This window comes from Manacus candei, unplaced genomic scaffold, assembly GCF_025592945.1.
Source record: "Manacus candei isolate 608988 ecotype Guabito, Panama unplaced genomic scaffold, ASM2559294v1 h1tg000092l, whole genome shotgun sequence".
NCBI lineage: Eukaryota > Metazoa > Chordata > Aves > Passeriformes > Pipridae > Manacus > Manacus candei.
In genome coordinates this window covers 1614779-1638948 of record NW_026138140.1, presented here as the reverse complement: position 1 = coordinate 1638948, position 24170 = coordinate 1614779, and the positions used below count along the sequence as shown (strand labels likewise).

General features: G+C 37.4%; 1 protein-coding gene across 4 annotated transcripts in view; it reads left to right on the top strand.

Moving 5' to 3' along the window:
- The window catches only part of INPP4B (inositol polyphosphate-4-phosphatase type II B), a 278616-nt gene that overhangs the window by 146652 nt on the left and 107794 nt on the right, over window positions 1-24170 (top strand). For all 4 annotated transcript variants that reach the window (XM_051768103.1, XM_051768104.1, XM_051768105.1 and 1 more), the window contains exons 8-12: window positions 3464-3514; window positions 6825-6904; window positions 14818-14929; window positions 17665-17737; window positions 23913-24060. In XM_051768103.1, coding sequence (XP_051624063.1) covers window positions 3464-3514; window positions 6825-6904; window positions 14818-14929; window positions 17665-17737; window positions 23913-24060 — 464 coding nt within the window. The remainder of the gene's footprint in view (window positions 1-3463; window positions 3515-6824; window positions 6905-14817; window positions 14930-17664; window positions 17738-23912; window positions 24061-24170) is intronic.

The window sequence follows — 24170 nt, the reverse complement described above, 5'->3', positions numbered from 1 at the left end:
ATGATTCAATTTTCTGAACTTTGACGGTGTGTGGATGTGGCCCAGACTGCCACAAATGACTGAAACAGAAATGCTCTTTTCAATCACATCAAACTGCCTTATACTAAAGGACAGCTAATTAAAGCTGAATTTAGCATTTATGCCTAGAGGGATTGGACAGATATGTCTGTGATAAACGTACTAGAAAGTATAAGGATAGCTGCTCATTGCTACTCATTGTTCTGTATGACATTTGAATAAAATTAAATGTATCATGATATTCACTGTAGTTCACTGGTGTTCTTCCTGGTACAGGCAACTGTGATGTATACAAGATAAATGTGTTATTTGACAAACAGAATCACTGGAATGAATACTTGCCCTAAACATTTTGCATTTAGCTTAGGTTACAAGCTGTCTTTCTTGCATACCTTTTTGATCTCTTCATACATCTCTTGTCTGGAAGAGTAAAGCTGTAGTGTGTGCTACTGCAGTGAATTGTGGTCTTACCCCAGTTGTGAATAAAGTCACCATCCAGAGGTTTGCATTTTGCTCAGGAAAACCTAGAACAACTAATGAGAAAACTGAAATTCTAACAGAGTAGTGGCTACTTGGGATTAAAATCTGACTTCTTGTTTGCATTTATATAGTTATTCTAGAATACTGTTGGTACCATTAGGGAAAAGCTGGTTTGTGAGGAGGTTTAAAAAGTAGAGTCACATGGTGTGACTCTTGGGGATGGTCCTGTGCGGGGCTGAGAGTTGGATTCGATGATCCTTGCAGGTCCCTTCCAATTCAGCATAGTCTGCACTGGGAGGATATTTGGTCTTTCAGATCCTTTGTATTTCTCTCCTTTTTTTCCTCTTTTATTCTGTGGATTGGGACTAGAGCTGAGTTGTTTCTTATGTTTTATAATTGGTTACAAGCTGTCCGACTGTGTTTATAATGAGGTTTGCTTGGGCCTATGTGAACACCTCGTAATGGGACCCTGATAATTGCTGTATTAGGAGAGTTTGTTTGGGAACTCAACCAATAGACGTTAAAGGGATCAGACTATAGCTCCCATGTATGTATAGGCATACACATATGTGACTTCTCTTTTTAATAAATATTAAATAATAAAACTATTTTTAAAGTTATATGTATTTGCACACACACTCGAATCAAGATATACATTTCTTTTTAAAGGAAATTGGGTATCAGAGAGAAATGAGGTTCAGTCTAATGTCAGTCCCACCAAACACCACAGTGTTACATTTGGCTGTACAACTACTGGGTATAAAGCAGTTAAAACCAGGTGAAAACAAACAAACATGTAGCCAACCCAAAAAGTATGCAAAAAACCAACAGAAATTGTTTCCATATTTTAACTTCATTTGGAATTAAGAAATAAGTTTTTGTAATATGGAAGGCTGCAGGTGAGTCAGGTATTGGCATCCCTTTCCAATCCTCTGCTGGGTCAGAAAAATAGAAATATGTTCTCCTGAATTGAGACTTCATCCGGCAAAAGAAGGAATGAATATTCTGTGATTCTAAATGTGTGTTCTATTGATTTAATCCATTGATTTCAGTAAGCATAAAAGATACTTGAGCTTTCTCTTGCTGCAAAGCATACCTTAGTATCATGCAAAAACATGTACACGTTTTAAAATACTTGCTAAACTGCTGCTGGGTTACAAATATATCTCCTATAAGTCAGGGATGAAGAGAAAGGTTCATTCTTAAATTATTTGTTTGTGTTTCTTGAATAAATATCCATAATAATTAGAAATTAAAATACCACCCTTGCATGCTGGGCCAGGTGTTACCTGTTCAAGGCTAGCACATGGAACAACTTTTTAGCATTTTAAAATGACATAGCATTTTTGGCCTGGCATTCATACCGTATCTTTCTTGTAAGAAGCAGATCTGGACTAAGTTATTTCCCCAACTCCAAAAGGGTAAGATATGCATCACCAGCAAGGAAATATCAGCACTTATTTTAACTTGTGAATTGAAGCATTTAAAGGTAAATTTTAGATACAAACGTTGCCTTGAAAATTTTGTACTCATTTTCTGTGGAAAGCCAGATGCCTTGGAGTTGCTGATGTTATGTTATTGGGGAAAATTTAAATGTAAAATTGCATCCAAATGAGGACTCCCACAGATTTCTAAAGTATGCTGACCCTCATTAAACTAATTATAGCTTTTTTTTTACTATCTTCAGGCTTTTGTGGGGAAAAAAGTCTCAGTGGAGGGAATCAGGGGATAAGAGCTGACTGAGAAAAGCCATGGTTCTACATTGTCAAGTCTTGTGGCAGACTTTTGATTGGTGCTTTCTAACAACATGTATTTAGAATAAAAATCAGACAATTAAAATTATCTTTGCTTTAAAGAAAGGTTTCTTTTTGTGTAGCAATTTGCATCTAGAATAGAAGAATTGAGGGACATATTTTTGGGGCATGGACAAAATTAGTCTTTTGCTGAGAGATTTGCAAAATGAGTTTGACTTTTACTTGGAAACCAACCCAAAAATTTGCCCTTGTGGGGCTGTACTGTAAATGAATATATGTTTTTTAGGCTAGATAATCAAACAGATGTGGATGCTCAGTACATTCTCCCTTGTGTGTTGCTTTTACCAGCAAGTTATTCCAATGGGCTGTTTTGGCTCAGGCAGGCCATGTTAGAGGTCTTACAGAGGTTTTCTTATACTTTTTCTATCTATTTTTTTTTCTGTTTAATCAGTTCTCTGTTCTCAACCACGCTCAACAATGAAATTATATAGACACTAAAGATACCCCCCCTTCCCAACCTGTACTGTATTTTTGGAAATACAGAACTAAGTCCCATATTTGTTCACGTGAAATGGAAGTAGTTGTGTACAATGGCAGCTCCACCTTGCAGAAAATACAAGGACAGCTGCAGGTCCTGTGGAGGGGAGAATTCAGAGGCTTTTCTTCTGTGAATGCCTACAAACATCTGTCAGTTCAGAGATGCTCAGCAAGTGGTAGGAGGAGGCAGGGCCATACATTGAGTGAGAGTGGGGTCAGAATTTCTGCTGTAGATCAGCTGGCAAAGGCAAGTATTTGTCTGGAGAAAATACCTTTTAATGTACTGTGTTCTTTCACTTGTGGTTGAAAAGTTTGGTTCCAGAAAATGCCTCTAGATGAAGAATTCTGTCATTCAGGTTAGAGCCAAAGAGTCTGATTCTAGGAAAGGAACTACTGAGCACAACCCTTCTCCCTTTAGAGGATCAGGAAAGTTCAGAATGATAAATGGGTAGTGGTGAGAGACTTTCTGCACAGGAGCCAGCAGATATTGTACTTAAATTATTTCAATTAAATTAATTGTTATTAAATTATTTATGCATATGTATCTCCATTTAAATTTATCTCCAAAATGTCATAAGTATGAGGGAAGAAATGCATAAACACTTCTCACATTCTTATTGGAATGTAACAACAAAGAAGTAACGTTTTGTTTGCTTTCCCCCCCTACCCCTCAGGTCCGCACCAGTGTCCTACCTGATCACAAGGAACCAAGAGCAGATGTTGGGGTAAGCAATTACTTTGATTAATTAATTTTTTTTAAATTTTCTTTTTACTTCATCAGCAGACACAGACACCCACTGCTAAACAGGAGCTGACAAGCTTTTTTAATAGCAGAAGTTGGGTTAAATGAATAAAATAATTGAGGCAGGAGTGATGGTCTCAGTGACTGATGCGATCCCATTCACATCTTTTTGGAGAATCCTTTTCAACTGCAGTTATCCTGAGGCAAGCACAACTATCTAAACTTCCCACTACTGCCATGCAAGCAGTCTGGATGAGACTGAGAGCTTGGAATGGCATTGCCTCAGTGAACCTGGCCTGTCACCTTCTGGTGTGTGGAGTGTAAATGTTCTGCAGGAGAAGTTGCCTTTGGTTTGCCTTTTAAGAAATTTTACTGAGAATGTATAGAGGACTTATTTTTACGTGCAGATGTGTAGAACTTCTGACAAAAGTGTTGGGATGTCATTTCTGGGTCTGAGAAGGCTAAAACCTCCCAGATAATATGGGGGTGGAAAATGTTGGTCCTGCTGGAGCTGTCTAAAAGGCCAAAAACCATCTGGTGCAGTATTAGGTCTACATCTGCAAAAACATCAAATAACTATTTTTTTAAATTTTTAACCTAAGGTATTGACTTTTCTGCCTTTTCAGTGATTCCTTGGCATAGTTTTCAAGACTTCAGCTAGTGTTGGAAAAATCTGTAGCTTGGCAGCAAGTTCAACCTTAGTGAAGTAATCAGTGTCTTTCAACTTCTCATATAGCTATTCTAGAGACTTTTCTCTTTGGATAGCTGAGATTATTCATCAAACTACTTGAGTCACCTACCTTAAGATTTGTAATTGTAAGTACAACACTAGCAAAATTACAGAGGAACATTACTCTGCAATTAGTATTACAGCAGCAATTCTGTTTAAAGCCTACTTTTCAAGCCTCTCCAAGTCACATGTCCAGTTTGTAGACTGCCAGTTCAGGCCTCAGAGTAGATTATTTGCATCTAAATCAGTATGGAAAAAGTTTTCTCCAGTATTGTTTGAGATTACAACCCTTGAACATTAGCATAACTCTCTTCATTTGGGTCCTGGGATAACTTAAAATTTTATTTGATTTTGCAAATACCTCTTGTGTTGTCAGGCAAAGAAAATTTTATTCTAAATAAACATAAAAATATGAAGCAGACAATTAAGTAGACAGTTTTAAGCCCATAAAATTATTCATGTTTAATTTCATGACCCTGAAGAACTAGATATGACACTCAGAGATGGTTAGTGGGTGCAATCCAAAGCTCTTGGATTGTGTAAGAGAGCAGTGTTCTTGGCCCTGATCGCATGAGGACTCTGACTTAGGATCCTTAAATGGATTTATAGTTCTGTTGTGCTGAAGACAGAAGCCCCAGGTGACCCAACCTTATATCAGTTTCATTCCAAATATCCCTCTCCCCCTTTCCAAATGGTCAGGTTTCAAATACAAGCACTCAAATGTCATGAAATGCCAGAATAAAGGCTGCCATATAGACACCGTGCTGGGGGATGTGATCTTACTGTACTAAGAAGGATATGCTCTTGTAAGAAGATAAATAATCTGAGCTGGCCGTGTGACCACAGAGCTTTAGTGAAGAAACACCATCATGTTGACTGATGTAAAGGAAGACAGAACTATCTGTGTGTTCACTTTTGCAAGGCTGTGCATCACTGTGTGTCGCTCCGGGATGTCTTTCTTGTAAAAGGACATTTCATTTTGGCAGTGAAAACTAACTGTGATCTTTGCTGGTATGGCTGCACTAATTGTCTCTATATATCCTACAGGCCTTTTTTGCTTCCTTACTTCATATTCCAAATCCACTGTTTTCCCAGCCTTCCTTAGACTCTCAACTTATGGTTTTTTTCCTTTACTGCTTTAATTGTCAATAAAAGTGTAGGAAATCTAAGCCTGTGTCGTTGATAGGAACAAGCCATAACTGATAGTTTAGTTTACCAAACTGGAGACCAGTGTTGGTGCCTACCTAATTTCAGAATTGGGATTTGGACTGTACATTTTATATGGAAGAAGGCCAATCTTAGTGTAGAGTTTTGTTATTCACATTCCAGCACTCAGTATCCAGCTGGCTTTCCCAAAGGAAAGTGGGCTGACCGGTTTTTTCACTACACTTCTCAGTAGCAACAGTTTCTTTTCTCTTTTTCCCTGAAGGGGTAAATTGTGCTCTGCGTGCAGCCCGTGTTGACTCAGAGTGACTTGATTCTTCTTTAATTTATATATCCAAAAATGTATATAATTTAGCCTGGAATTTTACTTTACCATTCCAACAGTAGAGTAAAATTAGTGTTGTGTAATAAAAATTCAACTTCGTGTAGTTCTTGTTGTTTTATTGCAACAATTGCACATAATCTTGTGATCTCATTACAGTTTATTCAGAGCAAGTGATACAGAGTTGTATATTTGAAAGATAAATGCAAAGAAGATGACTGTAGGCTGTTATTTTCTTTCCTATTGTTCCCAAGGCAAGAATACTGCTGTTTGCCAAGTTGACCAAATGGGATTTTAGCAATGTGCAGCAGGATATGAGCAGAGGTTAAAAAGTAACCAAAATGCAAAAGAAAATTTAATCTTTTTTCTCTTTGCACTATTTTTTTCATATGAAGGTGATTCTGATAGAAGGAAAAGATATAGTGGTATAGCTTGATTTAACTTTAGGCATTCTAGTTTCATTAACACGTTTCTCTGCACTTGTACCGCAGTGAATAGATCCACTTTACACTGGAAATAAAGAAAACAGGTACTTACAAACACTGCCATGAACTAGAGAAATATAACATTTCTGTTAATAAACTTGTGCTGAAATCAATTTAAAAATACCTTCTTTGCAAATACATTCATATTTGAAATACGTAGATGGTAGTTCCAAAGGCTTGAGGGAAAACCATAGCAAGAACAACTCTGATAAAACACTGAAAACTTAACACTTCTTGTAATCCAGAAATTAGAAATATAGAAAAAAAAAAGATGCAAAATGCAAATGCTTATACTGAATGAAAATTTTCCTGTGGCTCTACATCTTACAAGCTGTTATTTTGTCAGGTTGTCAGATTGTTCTTAATGGAGAAAAGAAATGTTCCTGCCCATAAAACCAGATTTTTACCAATTAACTGATAATCATGCTATGGATGCGTAAAAAATTTCTAGTGGATAAAGTGTCAAACTATTATATTGAAATGCAGTATTTTTCTAGGTACCAAAGAAAGATTTCCAAGTGTGAGACCAAAAAAGGTAACAATTGGAAAATTAATGTATATGTTATCTTTTTTTTTCCACTTCGATTTCTAGAGAAGCTTCTTGGGCTGTGCAACTTTTAGAGTAGGAGATCTGGTAAAATCAAAGGAGCAACAGTTGACCCTTACCCTCAGGTAAGTGTTTTCCTGTGTTTTAAACCAAGCTGAATCAATAACCCTTGGCATTTCTCATCCAAAGAAGGCAACGAAGATGGTGAAGGGTCTGGAGCACAAGTCAGATGAAGAGCAGCTGGGGGAGCTGGGAGCCTGGAGAAGAGGAGGCTCAAGGGAGACCTTATCACTGATGTGCAGTCAAACTGAAATTGTGGAGGGTGGGGGGTGTGATGTACAACTCTAATTAATGATGGCACAGAGCTGCAGGAGACTCAGAGCCAGTGTTCAAAACCTGGGGTTGGGCTGAACAGATACTTCTTAAAGCTGTGCACTGAAGGAAGAGAAAGTGTCTTGCATGGCTTAAGATAAATCAAGGTACAAATCAAGACAGTTTGAAGGTTAGGGGAAACCTTTTAGGTGGTGATTTTCAGAATAAATTCATTGGACTTTATACACTGCTGGGATTTTGTTGAGCTGATTTTTGCAAGCTCAGTGGAGGTTCATTTGGGATTAGTGGGAAGGTACAGGTAAGCTTCACAGAGCAACTGCTCAAACTCCCTGGGTATCTATACAGGCAACATTTTGGGAGAAAAGTGGGTGTGACTAGGAGAACTGAGACACTGGTATTTTTTGTCTGTGCTATTGTACATAGGTTCTGTAGAAAAATTGTGTTACATTTGTTATCCTGTGCATATGAAGCCAGCCTTAATTTGGCTTAAGGCCCAAGTTGTGACCTGTTCAGTGATGTTGTGGTACTGTCACTCTGTCAAGGACACTGCATTTTTTTTGAAATGGAAACTGCTTGAAGTATTTTGATTTTGTTACTGCACCTGCCTTCCTATTTCAGCAATATGAGTGTGTAGTTTACAGGACCAAGTTAACAAAATGCTTTGATTTTAATTTCTCACAAAGACAGAAAATGCCATGCCTAGCAAGCAGGTAACTTTGTCTAACAAACAAAACCAATTTAATAAAATGTGAACTAACTACTCTCTATGGAAATCTGTGGCTAGATAAATGATTTCATACAGGAATTCAAGTTGTCTCTAGTTTTTTGGGACAAACTTTGCCTCACTGACTGACGTATTGAGAACTTGATCTGAAAGATTGCCTCTGACAGGTGCCACAGTAGCTGACAGAATGTAAAGTTTCAGGAAAGTATCTAACCAATTTAATTGGTAAGCAAAAAGTTAAAGTGGGTGACTCACGAGCAATAAATTGGCTTTTAATTCATATTTTTAGTCTTGTATGTCCTCTTCGTTCAGCTAACGTTAGAACACAAATGTACCAATTCAAATTAATTTGCAGATACAGTAAACAGTCGTTTTTAGTTAGTTGGATATTTTTTTTAAAGAAAAAAAAGTCCTCACCTTTCAAATGTGGGATTGTTTCCTGATTGTGGCTATTCAGCAGCAGAAAATCAATAGAAATTATGCACATTCCTTCAATGGCAGCTTAACCAGAGCAGCCTACTAATTTAAGCTTGCTTTTCTCTAATCACCCTATTATATTAGTACCTTTCAGGAGGACACAGGATATATCAAGTGACTTGTCAAAGCATGCAATTCTATTTAATTCTTGTTGATATACTTTGGATGGGAGTTTACCAGGGAGTGCCTGCGATCAAGATACTCCTTTGTTAGATTTGAAGTAGAGATTTAAGGACCCGGAAATAGCTCTGTGGTGTGCCCTGTAAATATTGGTGTAATTATAGACTCTGGTTACTTTTTAACTGTTTTTTTTTTTACTTTGTTTCCTTTTTTCTTTTTTTAGTTATTATGTCTGCCATTGTCTTTCTGAGGTGCAGTGTAAAAATATAAAAGTGATTTTTAAAGAATGTTCTTGTGGTTTTCTGTTACTTTGTGGAGAGCTGGCACACGTCTACAATTCCTTATTGTTGACAAACTGTGCTCTAATTTTCCCTTTTCCCACCATTGTACCCTAATAGTGACGAGGGACATAAGTTACACAACATCTGCAAAAGAAGTTTTTACTTTGATTGTCCTTTTTTTTCTATAAAGGTGCCTTAAACTGGTGGCTGAGTGTTCCTTGTGGATGTGTGCACCTATAGCTAATCATCAGAACATGGGCAGGTCGATTTGTAGAATTGCTTCAGTGTTGACAAAGTCCACAACTGATGTTGGCAGAAGAATTTAGTTGCTAGAGACCTGGGATTGCAGTTTCCAATACGAAATTTATAAAACCAGAATTGCCTTCCATAAAGTTCAGTGCTTAATTTTGCAGTGGTAATACAACACCACTTGCTTCCAGCTTTCTCACAGGGTTGTGGTGCTGAACGGGATAAAATAGACTATTGAATAAAACAAAAGCCTTATTCATTAGGGGAATATTTCTTAATATTGACTATGTGATATAGTGTATCCAGTTAAAAAAAAGCATACATTTTCTCTGTAAAAAAGCATATTTTTTTCTCTGTAAATGAGAGTTACATATACTGTCTGCTAGTTTAGTAATTAAAACTGATGGGGGTTTCTTTAATTGATTTAAGTTTTAGTTTCAGTTTAGAGGACGTTTTTACCATACCTTTCTGTTAAGAACAGCAAAAGGCGATGGGTTTTTTGCTTGGTTGAGGTCTGTGGCTTTTTGTAAAGCTAGCAGTTAGTACTTCCATTAGCTGCTTCCCCTGTGGTGTTAGTTTGCCTGTTTCCAGGAAAGTCCTCTTTAGCTTGGGCAGTTTTGGCATGGTTTCCAGTGAGTTACATGTAAGAAGCAGCAAAGGAAAAAGATAATAGTGCTCTCTTGTGTTCTCTGGAAAAATTAAGTACATCTGTCTGATGGACTCTTCTTAGCAGATGTAGTTTATCTGAGAGATTGTGTCTGTGGTGTCTGTCAGTCATGTACTGTACAGACCTTCTTTAAATGTGTGCCTGTGCTTGACCTCTTGGACAATACCTGTTTGTCTAGCAATCTGGTTTTTTTAACTGTCTTATTTTCATTATTCTTGGACAGGACCGAACTTATTTCCTTTAACTAAAGGAGATAAACCATATTTATTTTTGGAAAGTTCAAAATAACAACTCAAAGACTTCATTAAAGAAAGTCCTCTTAACTTCCCTCCCTCCCAACACCTTGTAGTTCAGTGGGCCAGAAAACATGTAAATGCACTTCAGTAATAGTTACATTCACAATGTTTAACTAACTAGAGAGAATCTGAAAGTGGCACAGTAATTTTTGCAGTCGTTTATGTACTTGAAATAACTTCCCTAGCAAATGATGGCTATAAAATACTATAGTTGCTTTTTTTTCTATTAAAATTCAGTAGAAGTCTGCTTACAACTAGTTTTACTTGGTCTCCATCCTGAAACTGTTTCTTGGCTGCTTCATGTTATGTTATCCACCCAAGGAAACTGGTGAACAACAGCTTGCCTTTGTAAGTCAGGCAAATCTCCAATACAGTTGAGGTGAAACCTGTTTTGACATGAAACTTAATCAACTGTACATTGAAATAAAAAAAACCAGAAGGAATTTAACGTTGCAAGACTTTGTTTATTTACCTTAGAATGCAACAGAATGTCGTTTATGGGGGACTTGTTTAAAAAGTGGTATCAATTGGAGTAGGCTCCGCTGTGAATTCACAGAATAAACATTCTTTTGTGCAAGTACAATAGTTTTGTGCTTGGATATTTCAAAATATATTGCATCAGTGGAGAAATTAATTTTATGGCAATCTGTATGTTACTCTGTAATAATCACATTTATTTTGTATTATGCATTGGAGAAAGGGGCTGTCTGCTAGACTCAGTCATGCAGTTTGCTTTTCAGGCAGTAACTCACGCAGTAACTCACTTTGTCATTTATAATTAGCATAGCTATGCAAATATGCAGTCTGCCTCCCTTTTTCTTTGTGTTTTTGAACCTTTTTTTTGCTTTTTTTTTTTTTTTTGGAAGAAAGGTATATGGCCAAGGGAACCAATTAGCAGGCTTAAATTTGCATATTCAACATCCAGTAATGCCACTTGATGAGATCAGCATTGAAGGCAAATGACTGCCATTCTCAGTCCACCTACCTTTCTTTTCCACCACTAACTTGTTACCTTCTTTCTCTCTGCATGCCTGGGCCAACCTGTTATGTCCAGAACTAGTAAGGTGGGCACATATTCCTGATGCACAGTGTTGTTCCTGGCTAACTCCTCCCCTGATACTGCCCTGGTGATCCTTAAGGAGTTGTGATGGTAAAGAAATCTATTTCAAATGTAGCTGCTCTGTGGATGGACATGAGATGATTTCTACTCCTTATCCCAGGCTGCTAAAATAATTGGCAATTTTCCAACTCTATAAGCCAGCTAGATTTTGTGCCTTATATGGGCTTCTTCACATTGACACTTTTAAAATTCTTTTTGGTGTATTCCTCATCCCCACTGTCCCTATGCAGATTTGTCAAGGTACAGTTCTTTATTCTGCAGGGCTGTAGTATCTCCTGTTGGATGACTGTCCCTGCATCAAATTGCTCACAATCTTCACTGCACCATGTGAGTGCAGATTGCACTTTTCAGCTTTATTAAACTACAGCAAATAAGCTGGTTCTATCCTAATGCATTATGAAGTATCCTAAAACCAATTAATTACTCTCCTGATACTCTGTTGAAAAGTGTGTATGTGTGAGATTTTCTTCACGTTTTTCCAGGCACATTATGTGAATTGTGTCCGTGTGTGTGTGTGCACAATACTGTTAGTACGAAGTAAACTAATACAGATTTTTATCCTATTTAAGTATGATCGCTCGGCTATTTTTATTTTTCCCACTGCATCACTTCTGTTTCTCACTTTTAGTTTTCTTTCAAGTGAAATTTTAGTCCCATGATGTTGCTGGAAAGTTTTAAATGCATGACATGTCTTTTTGAGGAATGTCACACACCAGTGGAGTTTTAAAACCCCAGTGTCTGACACAGCTAATGACAGTTTTGCCCTGGGCATTTATAGAGCTCTTTGTTGATTTGTGTGCCTGTAGCATTAAAAAGAAACTTTGGTTTGGGGATTGTTATTTTTTTTAATTGTGTTTTCATATTTCCATGTGGGAAGATAAGAACTGGAGGAAGGAGTACAGCTATAATGCAACAGTCCCACTGTTTAGTTTTATTCTGTTGCATTACCTTCTCTTGCAGATACTGCATGTTTCAGATTGTAATATTACAGGAGTCATTCTGAGAAGAAAATAATTGAAAAAAGTGAAATTAGATCAATCTTTTTTTTTAAAACATGTATGGAGAAAGCTTCCAAATATATATTGCTCCTCATGCAGGCAAGCAATGCAGTGCTGACGGCCATACAGAGGCCAAGCCTCTAATAACAGCAGCAAGGGGGAATATTTAGTGTTCTAAAGAACAAGAGACAAGGACTGAGAAAGCATAACTAGCATTTCCATTATTTTTTATTTTACTGCAGCAACATGCCATGTTGGCTTTTATCAGTTCATTTGCCAACTGAGCTCCATTTTGCTCAGCATTTGTTTATACTCTTAATTTACCCTGATGTAGTTTTAAATCGGATCTGGTTTATGTAGGTCAGTCTCAGACTTGCTGGTCTCTCTGGCCTTAGAAATATGTGTTCCCTGAGAAAAGAATGAGTAGGATGTTACTTCTGGAAGTCAAATGAACGCAGGTTTTTCCTTTTAGACCAGGGTAGCAGCAAAGTGCTATTGCATATTAAAGTCAGCCTGGTAATGATGTCTCCCACCTAACACTTTGATCAGGACCGGTTAAGCTGTTGAAAAATCTTCAGTCTTATAACCACACACTTACTCTGGTTTTTAAAGGTTTTGCTAAGATCTGTTGTATTCCATTTCTTCTTGGGAAGCTGCAGTCCATTTGTTGCATAGCCTAGTTCGTGTGCTGGTTTGACACAAGAAGGAGAAAACAAATGAAGTCAAACCACTAAGCTATAACAAGTCAGGGGAATGTTCTTCTTTCAGAAGACACTGAAGTTGTTGTCATGCATTTCAAAATCATTAGGTATTTTTGCTCATAAACACCATTTGGACATTGAACACAACTTTTACTTTTCTTCTGCATACTTTGTTAATTAATGTTAATTAGTTTCTGATTCCAAGGCTGTCTGGAATTGCTTAATTTTCATTGTTCCTGTATTTTATTTTCGGTAATCAATTTGGCTTAAAGTGACACACGTAAAATATGAAGGATTACGTTTATTTTGCGAGGTTTTACATGAGAACGTATTTGGATAGTTGCAAGATAGGTGGATTCTACTGGGTGCTTAAGTGTTTGCAACCAAAATTATTATTTAAATTTGAAGCTTGGGGGTAACCATTTTTTGAGACTTTACTGTAGGGCATGAAGGTTTTGATTTAGCATGGTAAATATATATCCAGACCTGAAAAGACCAACGTATATGCTTAGCTTTAGTCAGTGTAAAGAGCTGGCGTACTCTGATTTATTTGAGACCTTATACTCCATGCGCAAATACAGATTATGGAGAATTGTGGGAGCTCAAGGCAGAGACATGGTCCTCCTGCCTGGGGCACAAGTGCTCTGGGAAAGCCTGCCTGTTGCAGAAGGCAGCACGGGAAGGCTGAGCTGGGCCTGCCCTGATGCAGAGCAGGAGACACAATCCCTGTGGATGTGGTGCTGCTCGCAGGCCCTCAGTGCCAGAGTGGGAGCAGGAATTGGGCTGTGCTGGGACTGGCACCTCCATGTAGCACTGCACTGGACCACTGTCTTTCTCCTGGTTACTGAAATGAGGATAAAGGTGTTTAGGGGATTTTCCCTTCTTTGCTAAAGTAATGTGAGGACTATTTTTCGAAGTTCTGGAAGGGCATCAGTGTTGAAAGGGATTTTGATGTTTTCCTGCAGCATGGATTGCCCTAGAAATGTGGCAATTTTTAATGGGAAACACTTTTTTCTTATATTCCTGTTTCTAAAAGTTCCTTTTTTTTTTTTTCAGCCTTCTAATCACTTTTCTATGTATTCCTTTGTCCTGCTTCACCACTGTTCATTTTCACTCCTGAGGTTATACACGGTATTGCTCCAAACACGTTTTTTTTTTGATTCTCCCTCCTCTCTGTGTTTTTGCAATTCTGATGCACTTCTTCTCATCATTTCCTTTTGCCTATTTGGCTTGGTCCCTGTTGTTATACTTTCCTCACTGTTATTAAATGGTCTGTTACCCTTCTTTCCTTCCTTTCAAAAAATCCAGCTGTTCAGAATAAGCCAGGGGAGATAGACTGTGCCATTAACCTTGGTGCTTTGCTACCAGTAAGAGCTGAAAAAGCATTCAGTATCTTTTTAGAGTTTAAACTCTTGTCTCTTCCAAAAGGTAATGAGCAATACTCTTTTTTTGGAGATGTGAATTTGAATTGCTATTTGTTTTTACTTAATTAGAAATAAACTCTTTTTGGAGATGATAATAAAGGAATTCACCTGGAACTATATTGTCATCTCCGTTATATTTCAAGAAATGGGATGGATTTTGAATAATTGCTCTGCAAAAAGACAACGAAGGGAAAAGTGGTGTTCAGATTAGTTTCGTTATTTTGGTTTCATAGGAGTTTTATTTATACTGAGTATGTCCTTTCTTCACAGGTTGTGTTAGAAAACAAAGTGAGGTCCTGTGCAGTGGGATTGCAGGTCATAAATGGAGTATTGTTGCAATGTCACAGTCCTTTCTCTGGTAGTCCAGAGACAGAATAATGCCTAGAATGAAAACTTGGCAGCGTTCATGGATTCATTTATAGCATTTACCCATCCTCAGTTTTGTGATGAAAACTTTCATTGCTGTAAAGAATTTGCCTCACTGTTAGCATTTGGTTTATGATTGCCAATAATGAATTTAATGCAGGTGACTGCAGCTATGCAGAATGAAGAGGGGACTAAATGTTTACTGGTAATATTTTTACTGAAAGAATTTGATGCTCAGGTTGGGTTTTTTTGGCACAGATATTTTTATATTTTTTTTCCCAGAACTTCTGATGGTGGAAAGGCAGTTGGTACCATTGAGGTCAATCTGGTGAAGATGGGAGAGCTGGAGGATGGGGAAACAGACCACATCACAACAGATACCCAAGATCAAAAGGTAAAAACTAAGTTTATTGCGCAAGTTAATTAAATGATCAGCCGTACCAAATGTCTAAAATACTAATTCCAAATTGGGTCAACAACTTAATAAAAAATTTCTGGAGTAAAGTACTATGTATGCAATTTCCCTAAACTAAAAATAATTTTTCATGAAAATACACCTACCTGAAAGGAGTTTGTAGCCAGGTGGGGGTTGGTCTCTTCTCCCAGGCAGCTCTCAGTAAGACAAGAGGGCATGGTCTTAAGCTGTGCCAGGGGAGGTTTAGGTTCGATATTAGGAAGAAATTCTTTACAGAGAGGGTGATCAGGCATTGGAATGGGCTGCCCTGGAGGTTTTTAAGATGAGACTGGATGTGGCACTTAGTGCCATGGTCTGGTAACCAACACAGCAGTGTTGGATCAAGGGTTGGACTTGATGATATCAGAGGTCCCTTCCAACCTGGCTGATCCTATGATTCTGTGATACAGAGTAATATTCTAACCTGAATTTCCTAGTCTCTCCCCTTCTTTAGGAAAAAAAATAGCTTTTATGGATCTTAGCTGAATGTATTTAATCACTTGTGATCAAAAAACTGTCCATAGAGATGCCATAAATATGACTTTTTTTTCCTTGCTCTGTTTTCTGCCCTTGAAATCTTGTTCACGTTGAGTTTTGTGTGCAACCTGTGCCCACAATACTGAAAGGCTGGAAAGAATGACAGGCAAGCCAAAGAAGAGGTGAATTCCCTTGCAGAGGGGCAGGTTTTAGCTGCGTTTCATGGGAGCACACAGCAGTGGGGAAAACCAGCAGGAGGGACAGCACTGCAGTGGTGCCTCAGAGCATAGGGCAGGGTTTATCAGAGGATGTGTGTAGGGATTCTGAGTCAGGGTGTTCATGGTGAGGGACAAGAGGAAGGACAGAAGGGCTCAGAAAAACCATAAAAGCTTTGAAGTAGGCACGTTGCTGCAGGGAAAACCAGTGGGGAGTGGAGCTGGGGGTGATACAGAGGGGAGTGGGTTTGAGAGGAATGGAGAACCAGCAGAGGAAGGGTGGAATGGATATACTGTCTCTGGGATGACAAGAGGTTTGAGCTTGGAAAAGATACAGAAATGACTGCTCAGAATGAGGAAATCTGGGTTTAAATGATTTGCATCTAATAAAAAGGTGTCTTTAACTGGGTCCCCTGACTGATGGCAACTGATGTGCCTGTACAGAATTGCTTCCTCCTGGTATCTCTGGCTCTGCAGCCCCATTTGCACTGATAGAGAATGCAGCAGTATGATGGTGTACTGCTGAATACTATGGTGAATTCTCTTCTTCATGGAAAAAAAAAATATTGCCACAGGGAATGTAGACTGAAGAACTGCATTTTTTGTTTGGAAGTAATATATAAAACTGTACTTTTTGAGAAAAGTACTTGTTTTCGATATCTTTTCTGCTCAACCAAGCCTGTCTGTTTTTGGGTCACATTCTGAGGATGGATTTTACACTTTTTTTTCACCATTCGTCTCAAAGGACTTCAATGCCCTTTTAAAACAATAAATGATTAGTACCAGTTCCAAAGAAACCAAAAAACTCTGTGAAATCTTTCTGAACTATAGAACTTCCATGAGATATGCAACATGAGCTGATTTTACAGCCTTCTCTTTCATTTTTCTTCCATTTCAAAATGTGAAATGAGACTCTTCAGAATTATTTGAGATGTAATTAATGAGCTGTGTCTAGCCTGGGGGAGACAGAAGGCTTTAATAGCATCTTTCTAGGGGGTTCTGATACTTGTCAAGAAAGACCAGTCTTGTGACAGATGTATTTTCTGTGGTCTTTAAAAGAATCCTTAGTTTGTACAGATTAGTTGAATTTTAGAGTCATATGTTTGTTGTGAGAATGCAAGTGTGAGAATGTACAGTTACTGAATTACTTCAAATAATTAAGTTTTGAACTAGGTTTTCTGCCTCATTAGATAAACTATGTGCAGGGAATTTCTCTTGGAAGGGGAAGGTGATGGTTAAATTCCATTTCAGATATCAACTGGTAGAGAGCACATCAGGTCTTGCTCTCTGCTTTAAGCTGTGCAACAGAACTTCTAGAAACTGGGGAAGCCCTGGGGACAGAGCTCCCTCTCACCTTTAGAGGCTGTCTGGGTTTATTTTATGACTGGGTGGAGGAGGAGCATTAAAAATACACTTCCTACTAAGTTTAACATAGGTGTACACTGGTTCATTCTTCAATAAAACATCAAAGAAATCTTCCAGGTCACTTGTATAACAAATTGCTTCAATCGCAAACCGCGAGCGCATTTTAAAGACTTTTTTGCGGTTCCTACTTCTCCCTTGTTTAAAAATTAATGGAGTGTTTTCTCACACTATGCATGTGAAAACTGCCTTGCTTAAAGAAACCTCTTTGAAAGCACAAAACTTGTCAGGAAGTTTTTTAAACCATAAGTGATTTATTCTTATTTGAGACATATACTTATTAAGCTAAACTGCTAGTATCTCTCCATGCTTCTGCCACTGCACTGGTAGGAAACCTTTCTGTTTTATTATGGAATGGCTGATCATATTTTGTCATTTTTTCAGCTGTAATTCAGATTGTGTTACAGTATACTGAAACAGAAATATAAGGAAAAAAGTGTAAATTATAATTAAGGGCTGAGAAGTTACATCATCAGTGATGGTTTTCCCATGGTTTATAAACTGCTATGGATTTCTTAGACAGCTGAATTTGCTGCATTTGTGGTTGTATTTCTTTTGCAGTGTGCATTGGTTCGGGAATGTATGGCCACTGAAGGCATAAGTGGGAAAGACAACCTGCCCTCATTAAATGCAGGTGAGTTTTCTAACATTTGTAGAAGGTGACTGTTGCAATGCTATGTCAGATCCTGAGGAAATCACGAAGATTTGCGTCAGAGCTTGTTAAATGCTCTTCAAATGTTGCACAGATGTTTAAGTTCAGTATTTTAATGTTTTATGCATGTGTAACAGTATCATTTTACTGAGAAACACGAGGAAATATATGTGAATTATGCTATCTGAAGCAGTGCTAAAATTTCCATCACCCACATCTTTACCATTCAATGATTTTCAAGTCTGTCAGTGACTTCCATGGACATGGAATCATAAGTTCCTGGCATGTCATTGCATGACACTCTGTTAAATAATTGTGCATTATTTGTAACTGAATACCTGGGAGAACTAATCTCTCCCATAGTTGATGAAGTGGCAGTTTCAGTTTGATCTGAAAGCTATGTGTCCTAAAATGAAGGGAGCTGTTGGCAAGGCATTCTCAGTTCTAGGTCAACTCTGGGCTTGAGTGTATGGTGTTAAACTGGATCTATTTCTCTTTCATTATACTGAGAAATATTACATGCTGATATGCTGCACCATAAAAGTTTTATTAGCCCAAGTTTATGAATCTCCATTACTCTGCAGTAACAGTGTCACAAATAAGTTATATGGGTCATCTGAAACCACAGTGCTGTCAAGAATTCTGGGTATTTGCTGCATACAGTTGAGGAGAACTGTTACTGAAGTTTTAGAACCTCTGCTGAAACTTTTTCCTATGACTTCTCTCGTAGGACAGACTTATCCAACTAGCTTTTCAGTTTAAAAGAAGCACTAGAACCCTCCCCAAGTTTTTTCCATATATGTTTGAATGCTGTAATTTTTTTCTGTAACCTGTTGAGACTCAATTAGAAGCAAGGGAAAAATTTCTCCTATGGAACTGCTCTTTCTTTTCGTCAGTTCAATGCGAGACTAGATATGTTTGTGAAAGGATGTTAGTTGAGAATTACTGAATGTACAGGAACTACATCTGACTCTAGAAATTCCTGAAGTGGAAATAGCTGGAGGCAGGGAGAGTATCTTGCCTCTCTAGGTATCTATTTATGGCATTTCTTGGAGACAAGATACAGAGCCAGTTGAACAATTTGGTCTAATTCAGTGCAGCCATTCTTTGATTATGATTCCAAATGTCACCCAGATAAGTGGGTCTTAAAGAAATGACATTTCTGTTCAGAGAAAATGTTGCTTTCACAACTGATTTCTTCCTGTTTGCTGCCTCCATTGTGTGTGTTTGATTGAGGTTTTTTTGTTAAGTTCTTTTGGATGGGGAAATGCTGCAGTTTGGGGAATGTATTTTGTTGGAATTTCCAAGGTAGATGTCAGTTTTGTGAATACTGAAGTCTAGATCACTTTGTCAAGAGTATTTGCATGTTATTCCACAGTGTATCTAGACAGCACTTGGCATTTGTTGTTCTCATATACACACACACAATATGAAGCCTAAATCCCATCCGACATTACTGGGGTTTATAAAATCAAACATATCATGGAAGGGTTTTTTTGTAGGGTTTTTTTAGGGTTCTTTTAAAGAATTGAAGGGAAAGAGCAGAATTGCAGCTGCATATGCAAGAAATGACAGCATGCAGGATATTGGAAAGAGTTTGCAGCCACAGGAAGTTTGTTCTAATAAATACTTACTCTTCAGTCTGTTTCCTGTGCTTGTGGCTTTCTCTTCTCACCTCAGCATTGCCTCCACTTTCCTGTTGACACCAGGCACTGGTTCCAGGTTTTGTCAGTCCCAGTCTTTTTGCTGAATTCCCAATTTGTTTTCTTAGAAAGTTTTAGCTACCCTACTATACTGTCAGCCTCTTTGCCCAACCCACCAGACTTCTCCCCCAGCATGACTCCATGCCTGGGCTTCATGTGAATTAAAGCACTCTGTGTTGCCTGGAGACTGGATTTCTCATATGGGTACCTGGGCTGCCCTTAAGCATCTTGCAGCACACATTGGCTCTGCCAAAAATGTACTCCTCCACTCTGTATGAATGACATGTGCAGTTTTGTTGGTACTAGAAGCTGGGAAGGATGCAAGAATTTTCAGTAAAGGTAAACCCTTGGTGCATGTATGAGTTCTTTAGTTCAAGTTTTGAGGTTTTACATACTGAGATTTCTTTGCCAAGGCTGATGCCATTGTTGGATCTGGCTGCATTGCCATGGGTATGGGGAAATGCACAGCTCTGTAAAAAATGTAATATCAGAATTCAAGTTTATAAAGTGCAGAACTTTGTATTGCAAATTTCTGACTTCATTCTGTGCAGCTGGACCATCTTAACTGAAAATTTAACAAAAATTAATCAGTTTAAGCCAGACAAATTTCAGTATGGCAGAAGTGGAGGCAACTGAAAACAAGAATTGAAGGGCAAGAAACAGGAGCAGTAATGGGATAGAAGTGTCAGGGAACCTGATAACATCAACATTGCCTGCAGTGTTTTCCCTGCTGGGTACATACAGAACTATCCACAGTACAGCATGTATTTCATGTGCATATATATTCAGTACATGTGTATATTGTTGTAAAGATTTCTGGTACTTTCTGTTTCTTGTTGTTTATCAGGCCTTCAAAACGAGGGAGCTGAAAAAAATACCCCTGTGTGAATCTTTTAAGCCTGTAGGGGTAAATGTACGTTGGCATTCTTCTCAAATTTAAATCTTAATATAGGGAACTCGCAGCCCTCAAGTGAGTTGTGTGATGCTTATTGAGTGGGAATGAGTAGTGTGTTTCAGAGCCTGATCACTATTCTGTTTATACCCCAAGAGACTGAATTTATGTCTCAAAATTCAGTTATTTATTTATAATGTGGGAGAACTTGCCAGTTGTTTGCATGTAAAGAAATTGTACTTTACAATAAAAAAGAGAATAAAAGCAATTGAAATTAAGCAAAAATTAAGGAAGCTACAATTACTCTTCCTAAAGTAATATACTTAATACACCTGTGTTGCAGAGGAAGATATAAATAGAAACACTCTTAGTAAATTAGTATATGACAGTGATATGCTTTGATCTGTGTTCAATAGGGAACAAAAATAAAAACAGGTTTTTTTTTTTTTTATTTAACATATGGGGAAGCAGATTATTATATTTTTATTTTTCTTATAGGATATTGCATGGAATAAAAAGCACAGAGATCTTCAAATTGAAAAAAGAATGTGTAAAAATATGGATGGTTAAATATATGGTACTGGCTTTTAGGCTTCATGCTATATAGAAAAGCTTTTAAAATAGGTTTTTCTCTTTTTTTAACCGCAGATGTTCATGTGGATTTCATTTTTTTCAATGCCTCTCATGATCACAGTCTAAATACAGGAAGGGTTACCTTTATGAAACCTTCACTCATTTTAATAACTACTTTTTATAAAAAACAGATCTAGTCTTGCCATTCTTACTGTTTCAGTGGTTTTACATGCCTTCTAGAATTCTGTTCTAGACAACTTGCTTTAATTGGAAAGCAATTATTGTTGTAATTGAAAAGGAAGATACTTCTGAGGTTTTTCTGTTTATAAGAAAAACATCAAGTATGGCGCAGCTTTTATGGACAACCTCAAGCTTTAACAATATTGTATATTGGAATTATGATTCCTTGTGAAAAATTCCCAGGCTTTTTTCTGAGTTTGTAAATAAAATTTTCTTCTTAAACCCATGGAGAAATGTTTTGATCATTTTTTTAAAACTTACAACACACTTGAGATTATCCTCATCTGAAAATTCAGACCTGAATCAAAGACCCTAAAATTCAGCTAGTACTTGAAGTGTAGTTTAATAATTCTAACCATGATAAAAGTCACAACTTTGGATCCGTATTTTCGGAGTGATTCTTAGTCTCCCTTGCTATCATGCTGCAGTACTGACAGGTTTTCTGTTTCATTTTGTTTTTTTCCCATGGTGATGGTGGTGAAAGTTGAGAGATGGGAAGAAAAAGATTGTGCAGCTACATATGTGCATTAGGTTCTCACAGATAAATGTGAATTTTTCAGTGTAATATGCTCTGAGTGCAAATGTAAGACCTGTTCTTGGAAAAACATCCTGTGATAAATTTTATAGGAAGTAGCTATAAAAAAGTAAAATAAAGAAAAAGAGTCTTTTGTGTCTGTGGAATCATCATTTGAAATGTCCTGGTAATAAGTACCAACCTGCTTCCTACTAAGCAGGTGGCACAAAGGAAAAAACAAACCCAAACCAAAATTATCATCTGGTTTGGCAGTTTTCTGTTCAAGGGCAGACCTGAATTAGCCCTTAGTTTCTTGAGCTCTCCCTGGCATCTGAAAATTTACATTCTCTCTCTTGATGATTGATGCCATATATCTGCTTTGTGAACTGATAGAAACTGTTAATATTATTGACAAAACTGATTTTGTCAATTAGAAGAATCTCAGCAAAAAAGGAGGAAAATAAGGAATATGCATTGCAGCATATTTTAATCAAGTGGTACAATAAAGCCCAGACACTGAGTGTAAGTTGATTGTAGGAACAGGACTTGGAGATGCTTTTTTTGTAGTGGACAGTAGTTAAGTCTGTGTGGAGAGGATTATCAAGCTGTAAAGATGCTTGACCATTAAGGTATTTGGGGTGTTAGTAGAAAAAAAAAATCTGTTATTCATTTGCCATAGCTATCAAGCATCTCTTAGGCTTATTTCATAACAGTTAAGTCAGAATTTAGTTTTTGAAATTAAAATCACTAATAACTAAAGGCAAAATGACTCTAAAAAAGCTTCCAGTTTTTTTATCAGACTAGTGATGAAAGACATCTCAATAGAGTGATGGAAATAGAAAACAATACACCTGCAATTACTTAAAACATGATTACTTACCGCATTTCTTTCTTTGAGTTGCCAGCAATGGGTTTATTACAGGTATCTTCGAATCTCTAGTCTTGTTGCTTAAAGGACTTCTTTTAAAAAAGTTTTCTTAGACAGACAGCACAGTTTGTGTATCTTTAATGTCTTGGTCTGTGTTTTTCATTCTCTATAAGTCAACCTATCTAAGCATTAATGGTGGCAGTGAGTTGTGAAGTTGAAACTTCTGTTAGTAGGTGTCATTTTGACAGCAGTAGTTTCCTTGCTGCCCACATGGGGAATGCATTCCTTTGAGTTATAGACCACTCAGTGGCAGATCAGTGGGAGTCTGCTGTAAGGCAGCTTTTACCAGGAGGCTTGTAGAAAGGTACCATTGGAGGATTTGGATGGCTGTCCAAAGGCATTCTGTGTTAGGAAACAGCAGATGTGTGTGTTAAATGACAATCATTTGTCTCCCAGTGAGCTTATCAGAGTAGTCAAATAGAACTACTTTTTTTCTCAGCTTTTTCCCTTATATATTCTTTCTGGAAAATAAGAGGAGGGTAAAAAAAAAGATGAAAAGGAGACAGTAGAAATTTCCCACCTTTATTATGGTGCATCGTTGTAAGATCTGAATGGAAGCGTAGCCAACGTGGGAGGACTTTAAAATGAAAAGCATGGCAGGTTTTAAGCATAATCTTCAAAGACACCAAGTAACATGATTTTCCCATGTCAAGTTACAATGGTGATCTGAGAACAGCACGTGTAACATATTGACAGGACTGATGTGTTTTATTTCTATGGAGTGACAGTCTCTTGATGACATCAATGATCAAGGTAACTCTCAAATGGCATCCTCAGGACCATACAAAGGTCAAGTTTCCCGTGATGTAGATGCACACATTCTATTTGTGTTAATGATTTCTGTGTGTGCATATCATGGAGAAGATGCATCAGATACATTTAAACTCTGAGTCATGCTTCATTTGTTCTGTGCAATTTATTAGCATTGTGATTCTAGCAAGTGGTGAGCGATGGTGGGGACTGTATGTGTGTTCATAGTTTATTTGTGCATTCTCTTTCTCTTAACTGTATCTTAAATGTGAGAAAAAAGAGTATAACATATACTGAAATATTAAATTCACAGGTTGCCTACTATGCTGGTAAAATGTGATTTATCTACTGTACTAGTAATACTTTGTCCTCCACATGCTGCTATAAAAAATTAAATAAAAATTCAACATATTTAATAGAATCGTAATGGCTCTAAAATTAATTCTTTAAGCAAGGGGGAAAATAATGTATTATTTTTCCATGAAATGGTTGTCATAAATTTTCAGAGAGTCATACAACCACAGTAAAGCAATGATATATCTTTTTCCTCTCTGCAGTGCTAAAAAACCCGATCTGTAAGTTATATAGATTCCCTACTTCTGACAACAAGTGGATGCGGATCCGGGAACAGATGGCTGAGACCACCCTCTCTTTCCATGTTCCTAAAGAACTAATAAATCTGCACATAAAGGAGGATATGAGAAGGTAAGGAGGAAGAAAAAGAAGCAATAGTAAATACTAAATTCTATTTTTGTGAGTCGGGATCATGCAAGTGATGAGCTCAAAATATTAATTTGTAGTATGAAATGGGCAAA